General features: G+C 39.7%; 1 protein-coding gene across 4 annotated transcripts in view; it reads left to right on the forward strand.

Annotated features, from left to right (window-relative positions):
- The window catches only part of CUX1 (cut like homeobox 1), a 383513-nt gene that overhangs the window by 220116 nt on the left and 143715 nt on the right, over window positions 1-19682 (forward strand). For all 4 annotated transcript variants that reach the window (XM_053554218.1, XM_053554217.1, XM_053554216.1 and 1 more), the window contains exons 5-7: window positions 10473-10610; window positions 15380-15503; window positions 19314-19390. In XM_053554218.1, the coding sequence (XP_053410193.1) occupies window positions 10473-10610; window positions 15380-15503; window positions 19314-19390 (339 nt within the window). The remainder of the gene's footprint in view (window positions 1-10472; window positions 10611-15379; window positions 15504-19313; window positions 19391-19682) is intronic.

Here is a 19682-nt window from a genome sequence, read left to right on the forward strand (position 1 = left end):
TATTATCAATAAACCTGCTGTAAACATTTATGGACAGTTGTTAAATGGACGTTGTTTTCATTTCTCTTAAGCAACTAACTAGGACTAGAATTGCTGGGTCTTAGAGTAACTGCCCATTTGACTTGATAAGAAATGCCAAGCTGTATTTCAAACTGTATATATCATTTACCCCCAACAAGAAACATAGGCGAGTTCCAGTTATTCTGTGCCCTTGACATCATTTGGTATTGTCTAATTTTATACATTCTAGTGACTGTATAACATACTCCATTGTGATTTTAATTTCCTTTCTTGATGACTAATAATGTTGAATATTTTTCATGTTTTTGTTCTTTCATAGATCTTCATTTATAAAGTGTTTTGACCTTTTATCCATTTTTTAAATGAGTTGTTTGTCTTATTATCAAGTTGTAAATTTATAGCAGCTTTACTTTTTATTTTTTTTTTTTGAGACAGAGTCTTGATTACTATAGCTTTGTAGTCAGTCTTAAAATCAATTCTTTATGTTTATGTTTGGTCATGTTTTTCAAAGTTGTTTTGGTTTGTTGAGCTGCTGTATACATTGTACATTTAGCTTGTCCATATTTACAAACCAGATTTCCATGACTTTGATCAGGATTCCACTGTATCTATAGATCAATTTGAGGAAAATTGATAATACCATTTATTTGTCCAGCATGGTATATTTATTTTGGTCATCTTTAATTTCTATGAGCAATATTTGACTGTTTTTAATGTGTATTATGTCCAATTTATCCCTAAGAAGGTCATGATTTTGAATGCTAGAAAATGTTTTCTTAATAATTTTATTTTCCAATTTTTTATTACTTTATGTAGAAATGTGACTAATTTTTATATAACAATATATCTGCAGGCTTTTAATACTCACTTATTAGTTCTAGAAGGTTTTTTTTTTAATTTTTTTGTAGTTTCTTTAGAATGTGCCCTTGAAGAGGATGAGAATGTATATTTCATAGTTGTTGGATGAAATGTTCTATAAATGTCATTTAGATCAAGTTGGTTGATAGTGCTGTTCACGTTTCCAATATCCATATTGATTTCCAATCTGTAATGCTTTATATTTCTTTTCCTTGCTTTTTCTTTCCTCTTTCTCTCTCTCTCTTTTTTTCTACTAGCCAACATTGTATGGGTACTACAGTGTTGAATACAATTAGAGAAAACAGACATCCTTGCTTTAGTTCCAACATTAGAGAAAGTGTTCAGGCTTTCACAACATGATTAAGGATAATATTAGCTCTAGATTCTTTTGTAGACACCCTTTGTAAGGTAGAAGTTTCCTTCTATTCCTAGTTAGCTATGAGTTTTTGTTATTGAATTTTCTGCTTCTTTTTCCTGCCTCTATTGAGGTGATCATATGATTTTTCTTTTATTCACCTAACATGATAAAATAGTTCGATTTCCAAATGGATAATAAACCAATCTTGCATTGCTAGAATAAATTTTCCTTAGTTATGATGTATTATGCTTTCTAAAATTTTTTTGATTTGCTTTACTTAATGTTTTACTAAGGATTTTTGCCTTTAAATTCATGAGAAATATAGAATTATAGTTTTGGGGGTTTCTCCTTTTAATGTCTTTATTAGGTTGTGGTATCAAGGTAGTGCTGGTCTCATAAAAGAGCTGGGAAGTGTTCCCTCTTCCTCTCTTTGCTAAAAGAGTTTGTGTAAAATTGCAATTATTTCTACCCAAAGATTCTGTAGCTCACAAGTGGTGCCATCTGGGCTTGGGATTGTCTTTGTTACTAAGGTTTTTAATTACAATTCAACTTCTTTAACAGATAAAGAGCTATTAAGATTTTTTAAATTTCTTCCCGAGTTAATTTTGATAATTTGGAATTTTTTGAAAGAATGATTCATTTCATCTAAAATATCAAATTTGAGGGCATAGTGTTGTTTATAATATTTTACTTTTAAAATCTATAGAACATGTAGTAATATCCTTTCATTAATTTCCTGATCTTCAGATTTGTGAATTCTTTTTTCTTTCCTTTTTTCCTTTATCAGTCTAGCTAGAGGCTTATCAATTTTAATGTTTCTTTTAAAAGAACAGTTTGTTTGCTTTGATTTTTCTCATTTTTCTTATTTTCAGTTTTATTGCTTTCTAATATTATTTGCTAATAATACTTCTTACTATGGTTTAATTTGTTCTTTTTGAGTTTTTTAAAGTGGAGTCTTAGGGTGCTATTTTATTTTATTATGGTTAGAGAACACGCTTTGTATGATTTCTGTTCCTTTAAATGTTTTGAAACTTGTCTTACGGTCCTGTAAATGTTCTGCATTGATAAAAGTCCCAAATGCGCTAGAAGAGAGAGAATGCATATTCTGTAGTTGTTAATGGAGTGTTCTATAAAAGGTCAAGTTAGTTCAGAGTGTTGGGAGCCTTTTGTATCCATAATAATTTTGTATCTAAGTGTACTATTAATGTAAAAGAAATTTTGAAATCTTTAACTCTTCTTGTGGATTGTCCTTTTTTCTCTTTTCAGTTCAGTTTTTGATTTGCATATTTTGAAGCCTTGTTTGGGGGTATATATGCTGGTAGAATTGTTAGATCATCTAAACAGTTTGATTCTTTTAAGTTTATACAGTGATCTTTTTTGTTCCTGACCATATTCCTTGAAGTTTTAATATAGGCACTTCAGCTTTCTTTTGATTAGTGTTTTCATATTACACCTTTTTCTATTTTCTTACTGTTAACATATCTGCATCTTTATATTTAAGTTGCATAAATAGCTATTTCTTGCTTTTTTTATCCTGTCTGATATTCTGCCTCTTTAGTGCAACATTAGATCATTTATATTTAATGTAATTATGGATGGAATTGGATTTAAGTCTACCATCTTTCTGTGTGTAGGTCTACCATCTTACTGTTTCTAAGTGTATTGCCTGCTTCTTGTTGTCGTTGTATTTTTACTGCTTTCTTTGAATTAATTGAGTTTTCTTTATTTTTCTTTACATCTTCCAATAACCTTATTTATTACCTTGAACTCTTTATTTTCTTAGTGGTTAGTTTAGGGTGTAAAGTAAGTATCTTTGACTGCCCACATCATATTTTCACGTAAGTACCATTTCACATACAATATAAATCTTAACAATACACTTTTATTTTCTCCCTCTTATTCTTTGTGTATTGTTATTCATTTTACTTCTACCTATGTTATAACCCTATAATACATTGTTACTATTTTGCTTTAAATAAATTAAAAATGAGATAATAAGTATTTTACTTTTACCCATCTTTTTAACCATTTCTAGTGTTGTATATTCCTTTGTATAAATTCAGGTTTCTACATGATATAATTTTCTTTCAGTCTGTGAATTTACTTTAAGATTTTTAATAGTATAGATCACACTATTCTGAAGATTTCATTCACTATTCTGAGGGGGAAAATTCTCTATCTTGCCCTCATTTATAAAGACTATTTTTTGTTGAGTATAAAATTGTCGGTGGTTTTAATTTGTGTTTTTTTCTTTTCTCTCAGGACTGACTGTTTCTGACAGATCTCTAATCATTCTTATCTGTCTTCTGTACTTAATGAATCTTTTTTCTCTCCCTTTTATGATTTTAAGTTCTTATGCTTAGAAATTTGATTATGCTTACTGGTGTTCTTTGTGTTTATCTTCATGGAGTTTATGTTTCTTAATTTTTTTGGTATATAGCTTTCACCCAATTTGGAAAATTTTGCCACTGTTTCTTCAGATTCAACACTTAACTCCTTTCTGAGACATGTATATTAGGTTGTTTAATTTTGTTTCATAGGTTGCTGGGGTTTAATAACTTTTTTTATTGAGCAGCGCCTGTGGCTCAACGGAGTAGGGCGCCAGCCCCATATGCCAGAGGCGGCGGGTTCAAACCCAGCCCCGGCCAAAAACTGTTAAAAAAATAAATAAATAAATAATGTTTTTTATTCTTTTTGCTCTGAGCTTCTGTTTGGACAATTCCTAAGACTGTATCTTTGAATTCACTGATCATTTTTCTTCTACAGTGTCTATAAATTCTTGTTAGTCCAATCAAGTGAATTGTTTTTATTTCAGGTAGCATATTTAAGCTTTAGAATTCCATTTGATTCTTCTTTATATCATTTATTTCTTCCTTATTGTAGTCATATTTTTCTCCACATCCTTGGACATGCTCATAATGCTGTTTTAGTCTAAGTTTCACAGTGTCTTATTTCTGGTTCTGTTTTTATTTATTCCCCTGATTATCCTGGTTTGCATGTCTAGTAATTTTTGGCCAGATGTTGGACATCATGAATGTGAACTGGATTTTGTCTTATTTATGAATGTTGAAGTTAGTTTGGGCTGGAGGTTAAATTACTTGCACTCTGAAGCTGTCTTTAGCTTTTAGAGGTATGGGTGTTGACTAACCTTTGTTCTAAGTTTAAGAGTGCTCTCCCTTCTAGTGTGATCCTCCTGGTGTTTTTACTGAATGAATGAACTTGCTCTTCAGTAAGTTTCCTCTCTCTGGCTGGTTGTAACTTAAAAATCTCCCAACCCTCAAACCCTGGGAGTTGTTCAGTTTATACCTTCCTTGTTCTTACCCAGACTTGTCGCATTTCACCCTAACACATGTATACTAGCTTTTGGCAGCAGACTCCAAATCACCCCTCTGCAGATTTCTGTTTCTCTTTCTCTGTATATGTCCCTCCTTTTTAGTGCTCTGCCTTGCAAATCCCAGTTGTTGCAGCCTCCTTGTCTTCTGATCTCTGTCTTCTCAACCTAAGAAGACCATAACACTCTGCTTGGGTCTCCCCTTCCCTTTGATGCGGTCCAGAGAGTTCTTCCTGCTAGAAAATCAGATCAATCTCAGGGTTTACAGTCCTGCTCAATCCATTGTCCAATGCCTATAAATGATTATTTCATATATTTTGCCTAGTTTTCTATGTATATGGCCAAAGTACCAGTAAACCTGTTATGGCCAAAAGCCAGGTTTCCAAGTTTTGTCAGTTTAGATTCTTGGTTTCAGTGCTGTTATAAATGGCTGAAAAAGGTATAGATTCAAACTGAAGAAGTGCATTATTGGCTATCTTTACAAAAATATGATACATATTTTTGAAACCTGTGTATGGGCTGAATATCCCTTATCCAAAATGCTTCAGATCAGAAGTGTTCTAGATTTTGAATTTTCAGGTATGTATACCCAACCTGAACTAATTATGATAAGGTGTTTGTGGAAACTTGGCTAGTAAATTTTCTTTTTTCCTTTATACTCAGGTTTTCTTCTTGGCTAACTTGTCAAAAGATGTTGCATTTTTTATATTATTAACAAATGGTTTGAAACTTCTTTTGGCAAATATTTAATTAGGTTTGAGTTAATAAATAATAATAGGTAACATTTATTGAGTGGTAACTCTGTACCTAGCAATGTTCTAAGTTCTTCCTCGTAACAACCTCATGGTATGGGCACATTATTATGCCTGGTTTATAAATGAAGAAACTAAGGTACAGAGGAGTTCTGTAACTTGTCAAGTTAGCACAAGCAGTAAGAGCCAGGCTGGGATTTGAATGCACACACTCTAAACTGTCCACTGCTCTCCCTCTTGTGCAATAGCAGACGTTGAGAATATGAGACACTGAGACATTTTCATAGAGGATATTATCTTTCCCATAAGTGTATGGAAGCATTTCCAAATACTAATTTTCAGAATGCTATCTGAAACTCATAGCATGAGTTTCTTTCAAAATGTAGTTTTATTCCTCACGAAGTATTAAAGCACCACATTTACTTCAAAGACATAGAGTAAGTATATACTTATTTTCTCAATAGTATCTGTCAGGCAGTGTATCACTGATACTGCAGCCGTTTGCTGTGACAGAGCAAACCAGCTAGTTTGGATCACTTAGTTTTTGTTTTTGTTTTTGTTTTTTTTTTTTAAGAAAATTGTATAGCTCATTTTTGAGCTTAAAAACTCTTACATATTTTACCAAGAGAAACCAACAAACTTTATGTTTTTAAGTACCACAGTTTTCTTTTCATGCCACAGTGGCTCAGCTCAGCAGAGTCCTGTTTTTCTGATGGCTTCCTGACAGGAACAGAATTGAATCTCACCTCTATCCTCTGACTCACTTCAGACATTGTATTTTCGGGTCTGGAATTCTGTTTCTATCCTCATTGCCTTCCTATTTTTCTTTAAATCCTTTTACGCAGGCTCCTCTCCCTGGCCGCTGTTCTTCCCCTCGCTGCAGCCAGTGAGAACGCCTCACTGGCTTCTCTCTCTGTGCCTTTTCTGTGTCATATTCACGCCTACCTCAGGACCTTTCCACTGGCTACTGCTTCTGCCTAAAGTGAATCACCATCTAGATCTCCAGATCGCCATCCCAGCTCACCTCCTTAGAGCAGCCCTGACTGTGCACCTGCCTCTGGGACCCCTTTCCCCACCTCCCTGTGACTCTCTTTTCCTCCTGCTCGGCTGTCTCCTAGTAAACTCATCATACATTGAAAATATCATAAATTTAAAATGCATTTAATATATAACTTACCAAGCATCTAGCTTAGCCTAGCCTACCTTAAGTGTGCTCAGAACAGTTATATTAGCCTGCGGTTGGGCAAATCATCTCACAGACATCCTATTTTATGATAAGTGTTGAATACCTCCTGTACATTATTGAATGCTGTACTGAAAGTGAAAAACAGACTGAATGTATGGATTCAAGGTACAGTTTCCACTGAATGTCTATTGCTTTCCCACCGTTGTAAAGTCAAGAGACTCTTGAAGTCAAACCATCAGTAATTTGAGCACTGTCTGTACTTGAAAGTATTTTGTCTTGTTTGATTTTCGTTCTTGTCTCTCTTCCCTCACTGCACTAGAATGTCAGAGCAAAGATTGTGTCTTGCTTGCCACATGTCCCTTCCACACCTAGAACAATCCGGTGTCACCGAATGTGCGTCTCCGCTGCTGGCACCATGCTGAACTGTCCTTTTTCCCCATCCTTGCTCTCTCACCCACTGTGTTGCCCATGTGGACTGACACCCCCGCCTGGTTTCCACAGGTCTGACTTCCACGTGTCCTTTAGGGGGGCTAGTCAAGGGTTGTCGTCTTAAAAACAAACAAACAAACAAAACACTTTTCTTCCCAGTTTCTCCATCTGGCCTTTCCTGCCTTAGCCTTAGTATTTAACATGGTTAAATAACATGGTTATCTGTACTGTGAGACAGATTTCTACTGATTTGGCCAAGTGCCCACACCAGTGCTTCTCACAGAGCAGGTAGTTGCTTTGGAAATACTTGTAAAATGAGTACTTGAAGAAGACAGTATAATTTAGTTGGCTGCTGGTTCAGGAAGCAGAAATCTTAATTAGCATTTTGCGTACCTGGTTGCCTGGCGGGCTCTTTTTCCTTCCCCTTCCCCTCGGCCCTCCCCCATCCCTGGGTGAGGTGCCAGTGCCTGGAACATGGCAGAGCACCCTCCCCCAGCCTCTGCCCATGTCATGGCTGGACTTAATGAGATAATGCTACACACACTTAGGAAAAGGTGCTGAATAAATATAAGTGTCAATGTTGTTGTTGTTTGTTCTAATTATGCTCTTTGAGTCCTGTGTTGCATAATGAGCTATATAATACCTCAGAGAGTGTTTTAAGAATTAACTATTAGGTGATTGTAAAACACTTTGCAAGTTTGTCATGCTGGGTGGGCGGAACTGGCAGTCAGGCATGTTGAATTGAAAGAGGCTGGGAAGACCGGTTACTGGATTCTGTGTGTTCCTGTTTTACGTACGGGTGTGTTCTTTTGCCTCCCCCAGACAATTCCCTAATTGAGCTGCTGAGATCCCAGGCTTCTGACATTCAGAGTAAGACCTAACAATACTTGTGTGGGGTTTAAATGGCATTGGGAATCATTAACAAGACAAAAAGCTATGATTTCCGCAGATTAACATGCAGGTTGGGGTTTGGCATGCCAAAATTCATTGTTTTGGTCTCTAGCCCAAACACGCTAGAGTCATTATATTGTCATGTGGTAATTAGCTGTTTCTTGAATACGAGTAATAAAAATTAAGCCTAAGAGGTACTTTAGCAATGCCTTTACATATCCCAAAACAATATTCAAATGCTATAGGCATTTAGTCATTCAACTGTACTGTATTAAAGTTTGGAGTTTAATGCATAGAGATGTTTGAACATTGGGTTCATCATTTATTCTGTGACCAGTTTTGCTACTTAGGCATTAACCTTTAATAGTGTTAAATTAAATATACATGCTGTAATGAATAATTATGAGATCTCTGAATTTTCATTTACAGTATAACACTCTGAAAATTTGTGTAAAGGTCTAGTTGCTATTCACTTGATAATGTCCTTGTTACTTTTATATGTCACTGGATTCCTTGATGAATTGCATAAGGGAAGCTATTTTTATTTGAAGCAGATACAGTAGGGTCCTGGCCTTTTAAAACGAATGAACTGGAAACATTATCAACAGAGATGTTAGGAATAGAGGGCAGTGTACCAGCTTAGTTCTTTAAAAATATAATTTGTGCCAGCAATTATGCTGGAAAGCCTATGTGAGTGACTGTTAATAGAATTTTTCACAAGTGCAGTGGTTTCCCTCCTTGTAGCTCCTTCCCTGACCTCTATGTCAAGTTCAGATTGTAGTTCTGTGTGCAGGAGACTAGGGGCACACTGTTCATTTCCTTCAGGCCATTTGCCCAGCATGAGGCCACGGAGCTGGGGGAGGGTGGAGGTTGAGAAGACACCCTGGGAAGATACTGTAAAAAAATTTAAAGCACTTGGAATGTTCTGAGGATTTCATTTTTCGTGTTATCACTACTCCTGTTTACAAAGAACTATCTTCCCCAAAATAGCTTTTGAAATCTAATTTAATATAAATATTTTAATGCTGATTAAAATAATAGTAGATAGAAAGCTATAAAGGATAAAGTGATACAGTCATAAACCACACATACACACAGAGTAAATGCCTGGCAGCCAGGGGTTCTACATGATGGACAGTGTTGGTGTTAAACCCCAGCATGCAGGGTCTGGTCTGCCGACGCTGCTCAACACATCGCAGGGCCTGCCTTCTGTAAACTCTGCAAAGTCATTGGCATCTCAAGGAGTTTCTGGCTCCTAGTGGATGTTAACTGAGGCATGGTAGACCCAACCCTCAATTCCAGGAACCAGGGGTGGTCTGAAAAATTAATGACTCTGGCATTTGAAAATTAAGTGAGCTCTTGAATATACACTCCTGTTGATCCTCTGTGCCTGGTGTTTAGCATTCCTCAACAGGAGACTAAATCTCTGCAGCCATCTCCCAAGTGATGCTGGCGCCTGTACCAGAAATATATTCAATAATCTTGTAAGCCTAGTGGACTTGGGTATTCTTTGACTCTGACAGAGCCTGAGAATTCCAAAGGAAGTTGCTCCTTGGGTGCCCAGCAGGTGGATTATAATTGCCTCTGAGGCAGCAGAGGGAAAACTAAAGGTTAAACCAGTGCGGAAGAACATGTAATATCTCTCTATCCTGTGCTAAATTAGTGGTGAAAAATAAATTCAAGAGTAAATACTGTAAATTTCATGTCTGCAATTTCTACCTTTGGGTAAAAATCCAGTTTTTTTAGTAAATCTGATGGCAAATATCACATTGAATTGGCTATGAGACTTCACAGGTCTGGCCCAGATGCTGTTTAGCTCTTTGTATTGTGATCAGCATGGTGGCTTTCTGGTCTGTGCACAGCAGAGGTCATGCTAGGTTACCAGCTGTGCTTGGGTCAGGTTCTGCAGTCTTTGGATCCATAGCTGCTAACCCCTGACTCTTCTGAACATCTTTCACCGGTGATGGAGGATTGTGCTGAAAAGCAATCATTTCCTGAAATAGACTGGCTTCCGTTTCCTCTGCTTCTCCTTTCCTAGTTGTAAAGAATGTTCACTTGGAGTTAACAGACTGGGATGCTGGTTCCCCATGTCCACTAACTAACTACCTGGCTAACTTCTCTGAGCTTTAGTGTCCCAGATCTCTTTACCAGGATTGTTGCAATGCTCAAAGGAGAAAATGTCCATAAAAGTGTCCTGTGAACCCTGTGACACTCTTAGGGTATCAGGTGTCATTTCTAACTTCATAAAATTATTGGAAACTTTAAACTCACAGGCACTTCCATGGTCTGGCCAACCTTAGGCTCAGCTCCCAGCATGTGGTGGATCTTTCTGGAGCTCCATTGCTACCTCATGTATTTTTCTTCTTATCAGATAAAAGAATGAAAATCACGAAAAGTGGTACAGGAGGCCAGAGCATTGGGCAAATCCTAGTGAACCCTGAGGCTGTCCCCTCTCCGTCCTCACACATAGAGGACCCTGGCATGAGTTCAGCAAGGGGACTCCCAGGGGACTTGAGGCTGCCTGCAGGGCCCTCTTGGAGCTGACTTCCCCAGAGCCCCAGGAGACCTGCTCCAAGCCTGTGCACCACCACAGAGGTAGTGTGTTTGGGTCCAGAGTGGCGTGATGTGTATTTTTCTGTTGTACAGATCCGGTGCCAGCTCTTGATCTTGGGCAGCAGCTCCAACTCAAAGTGCAGCGCCTGCACGATATTGAAACAGAGAACCAGAAACTTAGGGAAACCCTTGAAGAATACAACAAGGAATTTGCTGAAGTGAAAAATCAAGGTTAGTGGAAAATGCATTTCTCTCTCTCTCTCTCTCTCTCTCTCTCCCCCCTTCCCTCTCTCTCTCTTTCTCTTCTCTCTTCCTTAAGTTGCCTTCCCTATACTTTTAGGACTACCTCTGATTTGTAATACGTGTCATATAGTCAGGGTGGGGTAAGAATCTGAACCATTAAAGAGAGATAATGATGATGCTTAGCTATTAAGAAGGAAAACTTTTACCCTGTACAATAACTACATATGAGTCTACTGCCTTCTTACGGGACTGATTGGGATTTTTTGAAAATTCTTCCTGTGTCATCATGTGATAGGATCTGCCTTTCCAAAGACTGATGTGTTGCCTCCAGGCGACACCTGTCAGAGAGCCAGCTCCTGATCAAAGAGGCACGCACAGTAAGTCATTTAATAGTTGCTGCTGATACATCAAAGGCTGCGTGTATAAGCACTGCTGTTTCCTTGTCAGCATGGCCTACTCATTACAAATTTAATGAAAGAAAACAACTTCTTGGTATGGCTGCCCTGCCAGCCATCAACAAGACAGAATAGGCAAAGGTCGCCTGCTTTTCCTGTCAGGGAATAAAGGTGAAATGTCTCCTATACCTAAAATCCTGAGGTATTCAGGATCCCAGAGCCTCGTGGCTTCCTGGTCTTGAAGAAAAATCACAGTACCATCTGATAGCAGCCGAGTTTTCCAGCCAAGTCCAAGTAATGATTTGGCTTGTCTGGCTTTGGGGATGTGGGTGAGGAATGCTTGCTCTGAGTGAACTTCTAGTGAACATACTTGGAGGCTCCATAAAGAGTTTTCACAGAGAGATTTTTTAAAGTATCCTTTGGCTTTAAGAACATGGGAGACTGGCAGCGCCTGTAGCTCAGTGGGTAGGGCACTGGCCACATACACTGGGGCTGGTAGGTTGGAACCCGGCCCGGGCCAGCTAAACAGCAATGACAACTACAACCAAAAAATAGCCAGGCATTGTGGCAGGCACCTGTAGTCCCAGCTACTAAGAGGGCCGAGGCAAGAGAATTGCTTAAGCCCAAGAGTTAGAGAGGTTGCTGTGAGCTGTGATGCGACAGTACTCTACTGAGGGCAACATAGTGAGACTCAGTCTCAAAAAAAAGAACATGGGAGACAGACTTAGGAGGAGGGATTGTCAGTGGACAGGATCCAGAAAGAGACCGTGATGATGAAGGAAGACCTGGAAGGTACTGGCCTGTGCTGTGAGGGCAGCAGTCCCCAGGGCCCTCCCTGGGGCGGGGGGGTGGGGGGCTCTCTAAACACATCTCCTGCAGGTATTGGGGTACTCAAGTCCTTGGGCCAATAGACCTCCATGCAGGAATTAGAGGAGCCAGAACCAGGTCAGATCCCACTTCAGTCTGGCTCTACAGAAAGAATGGTGAGCCTTTGGGACCAAAAGGGACAGCTGTGTACTGTTAGAAAGTGAGCCACTGAGCTGGGATCCCTCTGAGACAGTGGTCCTCAACCTTCCTAATGTCACAACCCTTTAATACAGTTCCTCATGTTGTGGTGACCCCCAATCGTGAAATTATTTTCATTGCTACTTCATAACTGTAATTTTGCTACTGTTATGAATCGTAAATATCTGGTATGCAGGATGTATTTAGGCAACCCCTGTGGAAGGGTCATTCAACCCCCAAAGGTGTCGCAACCCACAGGTTGAGAACCTCTGCTCTGAGAGAACATACTACCCTCCCTGCAGGAACCCCCAGCATTTAGGTGAAAGATAACCTGTGAATGTGCACATTCATTTTTTCATTCACTGGTTAAGACACTGCCCCAAACCAGTGTCCTAGGTTTTTTTTCTTCACTGATCTGTGGCATCTAATGTTGACAGATAAACTGTGAGTTTTTTAGTTTGTTTCTGTTTTATGAGAGGATGGTGCAGGTAAGGGCCCAAAGGGCTGTGCTGCTTTCTGTTCCCTTTGCCCTATGTCACCAGTTGCCCTGCAACCAACGCTTTATACATAGGTGACTAGGAGCCAAACTAAGCTCAGGGTGTTTTCCCTCCTGAAGCCTCATCTGATGGGCTTTTTCTTTGCTCTTCCTTTTCTGAGATATTACCTTACTCTGTCACTCAGGCTGGAGTTAAGTGGCAGGATCATACATAGATCACTGTAATCTGAAATTCCTGGACTCACGTAGTCTTCCCACCTCAGCCTCCAGAATAACTAGGACGATACCGCCATGCCCACCCTGGGGGGGATTTTAAAATGAGATAAATAATTTAAGACTTAAACAGACAGACAGCCCTGGTTTGGGTCCCTCCTTTGACAGTGTGACCTTGGGCCACTTATTTCACTTTGTTAAAAGCCTCTTTTTCTTAGGAGTCAGCTCACGTATGATCATTGTAGGATTAAATGACAGTATGTGGGCAAAGCATCTAGCATTCAGGAAGTATCAGCTATTTATTGAGCATTATTAGTTTACCAGAAATTCCTCCCTTTATTTGTTGATACGAAATTTTCCTAACCTCCAGAGAAATGTTGTTTTCCTCTCCTCTTCCCAGCATAGAAACCATCATAGTGTGGAAGGGTAGGGAGTGTACATCACTTGTTGGTTTTTTTTGTTTGTTTTGTTTTTGTAGAGACAGAGTTTCACTTTATTGCCCTTGGTAGAGTGGCGTGGCGTCACACAGCTCACAGCAACCTCCAACTCCTGGGCCTAGGCGATTCTCCTGCCTCAGCCTCCCAAGTAGCTGGGACTACAGGCGTCCGCCACAACGCCCAGCTATTTTTTTGTTGCAGTTTGGCTGGGGCCGGGTTTCAACCCACCACCCTCGGTATATGGGGCCAGCGCCCTGCTCACTGAGCCACAGGCGCCTCCCCACATCACTTGTTTTAGTCACCACACAGTTAAAACTGCAGAACAAAAAAGGGAACTTCTGTATCATGTGCTACACTCCCACCACCCGATTAAAAATGTGGGAACGGTGGCCCTGGGCACAGCTAATTACTGCCAAGTATATCAGTGCTCTTTCTGGAAATTGCCTGGGCGCTAGGGGAGGGCCAGAGTCTCCAGGACAAGTTGCCCCCCACCCCAAGCATAGAGTTGAAGTACATGACAGTACCCCAAATTCCCTGGAAGGAGCATAGATGTGTCCTACTGCAGAGCCCCGTAGGAATGAGCACTGGGGTCCAGGTGCTGTGCAGATATTTCCAAGCCATCATCAAAGGCAAAAGTGCTGCATGTTACAGAATCACAAGGACTTAAAAGAGTAATGCCGTGATTTTCAGAGTTGACCCGTCTGGTGTCTCTCTTGAAAGTGTATTGCTCTTGCCTATCTCCACCCGTTAGTGTGGCTTGACGGTAATGTGTCATCACCCATTGTGCTCACAGAGCGCATTTCTTCATAAGTGCTCTGTGCATGAAACAACCAACCCAAAAGCCATAAAGGTGCCATTCTTCTTTCAAATTCCTGGCCTGGGTCTTATTTATTTATTTATTATTATTATTTTTTTTTTTTTTTTTGAGTTCTTTGTCTCTAAGGAGATCCTTCTGGGTTCCACCTAATGAAAAAGGCCTATTTCTTCTTCTAACAAAAGAGCCTTTAGCTTGTGTCCACTAAGTCATGTGGGTATTAATTGCCTCTTTGCTGTGCTCCTGCCCTGGCCAGGATATGTCTCTGCAGGAGCAGGAGTGGCTGTGAGTTACAAACCTGGCAGGCAGCCTCGTTTCATGAGCTGGAGCCCCATTACCATGAGCCCTGTCTGGGCCTCCTCCACCCTGTCAGGGCCTCCTCCACCCTGTCAGGGCCTCAGCTCCTTCATTTATTAACACCACAGCCCTTTCCTGAGCACCCACCTATACCAGGTACCAGCAACACAAAGAAACTCAGCCTTGCCTTTTTAGAGATGAATCTGTAAGCAGCATGTGACATTTCTCCAAACTCCACTCCCCTTGGGGCTGAGACCACAGTGCTCCTCCAGGGCTTGGCTGGCTCGAAGAGCAGTGCAGGTTGTCTGTAGGAGAGCACAGGTAGAGCAGACTTGCCCTGGAGCCAACTGCAGATCTGAGTTAGGGCCCTGCTCTTCAGTCCACTTTGATATTACCAGTTTCTGGTGGGGAAGCCACTGGAAAGAGCTGACTGTCCTAGACTTTCCAAGGATGGCGCTGCCTCCTAAGGGGCCCTTTGCTGGGCAGTCCCGGCCCCACAGGCAGAGCTCAGTCACTGCCCTGCATCCTCCGCTTTGCACCTACATGGATCCCCTCTATTTGAGAAGATGTGAGCTTTATCCACTTAGCACCTTGCACTTCTTGTCTCTTGTGAGCCAGCAGAGCTGCAGCCCCAGGCCCAGGGACTGTAGATTGACTTGACTCCTCTAAGATGGCTTCTTCCGAAATGGCATACTATCACAAACTATTTTCTTTGTAAGAAAGTACTTAAACCCACACTAAAACTTTATTAATCTTCCCTCAGTAGAGGACTAATTTAAGACTCATCAATAAGGCGATATTATATCTTGCCATTGATTTTCCCCCTCCCTTTTTTTTTTAAAGTTGTGCTAGAGAAACCATAGTTCTTCTTCCCAGCAAAATCCATTGATCCTCCTCAACCTAAACGTTTAAAGTTCAATTTAACATTTAGGGAGTAAAAGGTCTCTAAAGAGACTCGTAACAATTGATTTTGTGTCAGAGTTGAAGAGCTAAAGTTTAAAACACACCAATCCTACCAGGTTGCGAAAGCCTTGTAGATAGATACAGCTGCACAAAATTGTGCTTCTCTTACTGTAGGTCTTTTTTTTCTCTTTCTGCAGAGGTTACGATAAAAGCACTTAAAGAGAAAATCCGAGAATACGAACAGACTCTGAAGAACCAAGCCGAAACTATTGCTCTCGAGAAAGAACAGAAGTTACAGAATGACTTTGCAGAAAAGGAGAGGTGAGGATGTGTCCAGGTGCACAGGGGCTGACCTGGCATTTTACCTCTGAGCTTTGTACTACAAAACATTTTGAGAAAAAACAGACTTATGAAATAAGGGCAGGCCGTAACTAAAATTTCTAGAGGCTCTAGACAAAATGTTGTCTGAAAAATGAAGTTATCTCTTCTGTTCTCCATTTGTGAGATGTTCTTGAGTGAAATATATAAGTCTTCACCTATTGGTAGACAATGCCAAGCAGCCAGTAGGCCCCAAGATGTCTGTCAGAGCCCTGCTGGTCCAGAGGGAGCACACAGTATGTGTCATTAATAAGTTGGGGGCCAGGCACTATGGCTCACACCTGTAATCCCAGCATTTGAGAGGCTAAGGTTGAAGGATAACTTGAGGCCAGCAGTTCAAATCCAGCCTGGGCAACATCTCTGTAAAAAGTAAAAAAACTAGCCGAGCATGGTGACATACACTTGTACTCCCAACTACTCACGAACCCAGGAGTTTGAGATTACAGTGAGCTATGATCAGGCCATTGGACTCCAGCCTGGGTGACAGAGCAAGACTCAAAAAAAACCCCCAAAATTCTAATGGCATATTTCACCCAAAACTTCCCACAAATGGTGAGTTAGTTTTTCCCTAGAGTGATGAATTGACAAAAGTTATATTTCTTTTTTTTTTTTTTTTTTGGCTGGGGATGGGTTTGAACCCGCCACCTGTGGCATATGGGACCGGCGCCCTACTCCTTGAGCCACAGGCGCTGCCCCAAAAGTTATATTTCTTATTAAACAACAAACAAGAAAAACACAATAAGAACTACTGAGTTTATCAGTTCCAAGTGTCTACGTCAGATTTTTAAAAACTTTTTGGTTAAATTACCAACTAAATTTTAAACCCAGCTTGAAAGAAATGTGTGTATCCATAAATGAGAGGCACAAAATGTATCATTACAAAGAAGGGGCCAAGTTGGATCATGAGAGGCGTGGGGTTTCGTTGTGTTGGTTCCTGTTGACTTCATGTGCTGCTACTTGGATTGCCCTAAGGCACCTCCTTAAAGATAGGGGGTACTCATAGGGGCCTCGCGGGAGTACTATTAAGCTGGCTTCATTAAAATAAAAGGAAGGAAACTGCCAGCTCCCACTCACCCAGCGCCCTCTCTGCGTCACAACTTTGCTGGGGGCACTCTGAGTGCATCCTCTCACCAAGTGCCCGGATGGATCTGCAGTGTAGGCCACCTGGTTTTACAGAGGAAGAAACCAGGCCATGGACAAGGTGCCTGCTGCAGCTTTCATGGCTAATCAGGGCCAGACTGTGCATGCAACTCTAGACTAGGCTGCCCCACCTCTGCAGCCCTTGCCTCCCTCTCTGCTCAGAGGTGGCTTCCTGAAGTCCTCACTGTGGGACCAAAGCCAGTCCCTCAAGACCAGTCCCGACTCTGTATCCCACCCTGCTGAGAGAACATGGCGCAGCCTCCAGGTAAGGAGTGCAGGACACAGAGTCAGGCTGATGGGCAGGCCCTGGACCCAGGTGATAGAAAACTGGCCCTAAGTAAATGCCTCTTAGGAAAGCACTTTATGACCAAAGAGATTTCTTACCACATTATTAATAATGGGGGAAAATGCAAGCAATCTAAATGTCCTGCCAACAAGAAATGGGTTTGTAAAAAAGGAGCCATTCCTAACTGGCATGTTAGGCAGCCATTAAAATAACAGTTATGTAGAATTCACAGGAACATGAGAAATGTATCTAGCATGATATGACGTGAAAAATATGTAATACAAAATTATCTGTAGTACAGCATGATTACGTCTTCCTACAGCAAACACATGCTTTACGAAAGTGTGGGAAAAACTTACATGGGAATTGAATATTAAGTTGACTTTTTAAATTAAGTAAAAAGATTGATTATATTAAAAGATATGAATAACTGTTAGAGGAAGTGGATGAAGCTAGAACTTCACCTCATTCCTTATACCAAAAAATGGAGATTAAATTGTAAATTTAAATTTTACATGTAAATTTTAATAATCAAATGTAAATTTTAATAATTAAATCACAACATACTACATGAAAATTTGGGCATGTATTTTGTTTTTAGTTATTTTAGAGTATGGAAATCCTTCTGAATATACAAGAAAAGTTACATAAATATGATTATTTAAAATTTAAAACAGATTTTTAAAACCAAAGAACAACATACCAAGTTTTTAAAATATCAACAAACTAGGAAGAAATATTTGCACCATATAAGACAAAGGACTAATTTCTTTATATACAAAGACTTCTTACAAATTAATAAGAAAAAAATTACAAATAATGAATAAAGGAGATAAACAGATACTTCATACAAAGAGAAATGCTTAGCTTTACTTAGCAATAAAAAAAATAAAAATTTATTTTATCCAGTGTTGGCAGAGTATACAAACACACTTTCATGTATTGTTGGCTAGAATTTAAATTGTTGAAACTTTGTTGGGAAGTTTCTCGATGTCCATCAAAAGAAAAAAGAACTGCACATACCCTCTGACCATTATTAACTCCTCTGTTAGAATTTTATCCAATAGATTCTCAAAATGATGCAACATTGTCTACATAATGATCACTGAGGAAATGTTTAGTAGCAAGAAACCATAAATGTCCATATAGGTTTGATTAAATTAATTGTTTAATAAGCATAAGGGAGAACTACGTTTGCTGAAGTAAAACATTTCCAAAATATACAGATAATTGAAAAAGCAAGCCGCAGACCACAGTGTGTTATGAACTCTTGTATTAAAAAGGATGGTAGGGAGTTTGTTTTTCACGGTAGTTCATAACCTATTAGTTTATACACACTGTAGTGAATTACATATTAGGTTACATCTCATTATTGTTTATTACATGTGAGACATGTTACATATCACATCGTGTTTTTGTACATGCAAAAACATTTTAGAAAGATACAAAAGAACTCTGTCTGAGGAGCAGAAAACAGAGCCAAGGAAGAGAAAGGACATTACACTTTCCATGCTCTTACAATATTTGGTTTTATTTTTAAACTCCAAGCATATATTCATTTTATAATTAAAGTACGTAAAAATATTAGCAATGCTTTACAAAAGCTGATGGAAATTTTGGTCATTTTTTTTTAACTGTGTAGCTTCTGCTTTTCTGTATTCCCAGGTTTATTATTTTATGACAGCATGTGTTATATTCATATGATATAAAAATAATAAACTTATTTTTAGAGATTTTCTGCAGATTAGGAGGGAGGAATGCTATTTATTGACCAGGGAATTCATTTAGAGATCATGGGAGGTATAAATATGTGGAATGCAGTTGAGAACATTCAGAATTTCCCCATTAGGTATTGCAGTTGCATTTGCATTCCATTATAACAGAGATGGAACAGCTGCCCCATCTATTTAGTACATCCTTTATTCCAACAAATTCCTTCATCGTGTCAGCAGAATGTAAATGGATCATTTTTCCTGGGCTTACTTCAGAAAACAATGAGTGTGTAATGATTTTCTTTTTCTTTTTAATATCTGGCATTTCAAGAACAAGTTACATTTAGGATAACTGTCTATGCCAGTTACCAGACATCAAGTCCTATGGGGAATGCACTTTACGTGATGGGCAATGTGGTTACAAAGTTGGGCTGTGCAAGCTTCAGGACCAGGCCCCCTGGCACACATGGCGTTGGGAATGATAACGTGTAGTGTGTCTGAGGCCAGCGTGGCTTGGCTTCACAGGGAAGAAAGCTGAGCGCAGCACCAGGGCACATGGTATGTTTAAGCTGGTAAATGAGATGACCAAGTTGACTTCATCCTCTTTCTTTTCAGAAAGCTGCAAGAAACACAGATGTCCACCACCTCAAAGCTGGAGGAAGCCGAACATAAAGTTCAAACTCTGCAAACAGGTTTGACGTTCTTATTCCTAGTCCATTCGATGTGGGAAAGGAGGAAGGGGGGGAATTTATTTAGTCCTTTGACCCACCAGGTCCCCTCTGCTGGCTTTTGTCACTGAGGGGCCTATAGGAACTAAAGTGAGCCCACGCTCACGAATTCCTCAGAGAGCCGCCCTGCTGTGCCTCATTACTCACCGACACCAAGTTGTTAATGTGGAAGTGGGAGGATCTGAATTCCATTTTCATCCCTTCCACACACCATCCTCTCTTCCTGCTCTTTTTCCAACAAACACGTCTAAATCAC

Source organism: Nycticebus coucang, chromosome 12, assembly GCF_027406575.1.
Source record: "Nycticebus coucang isolate mNycCou1 chromosome 12, mNycCou1.pri, whole genome shotgun sequence".
NCBI classification, from domain to species: Eukaryota; Metazoa; Chordata; class Mammalia; order Primates; family Lorisidae; genus Nycticebus; species Nycticebus coucang.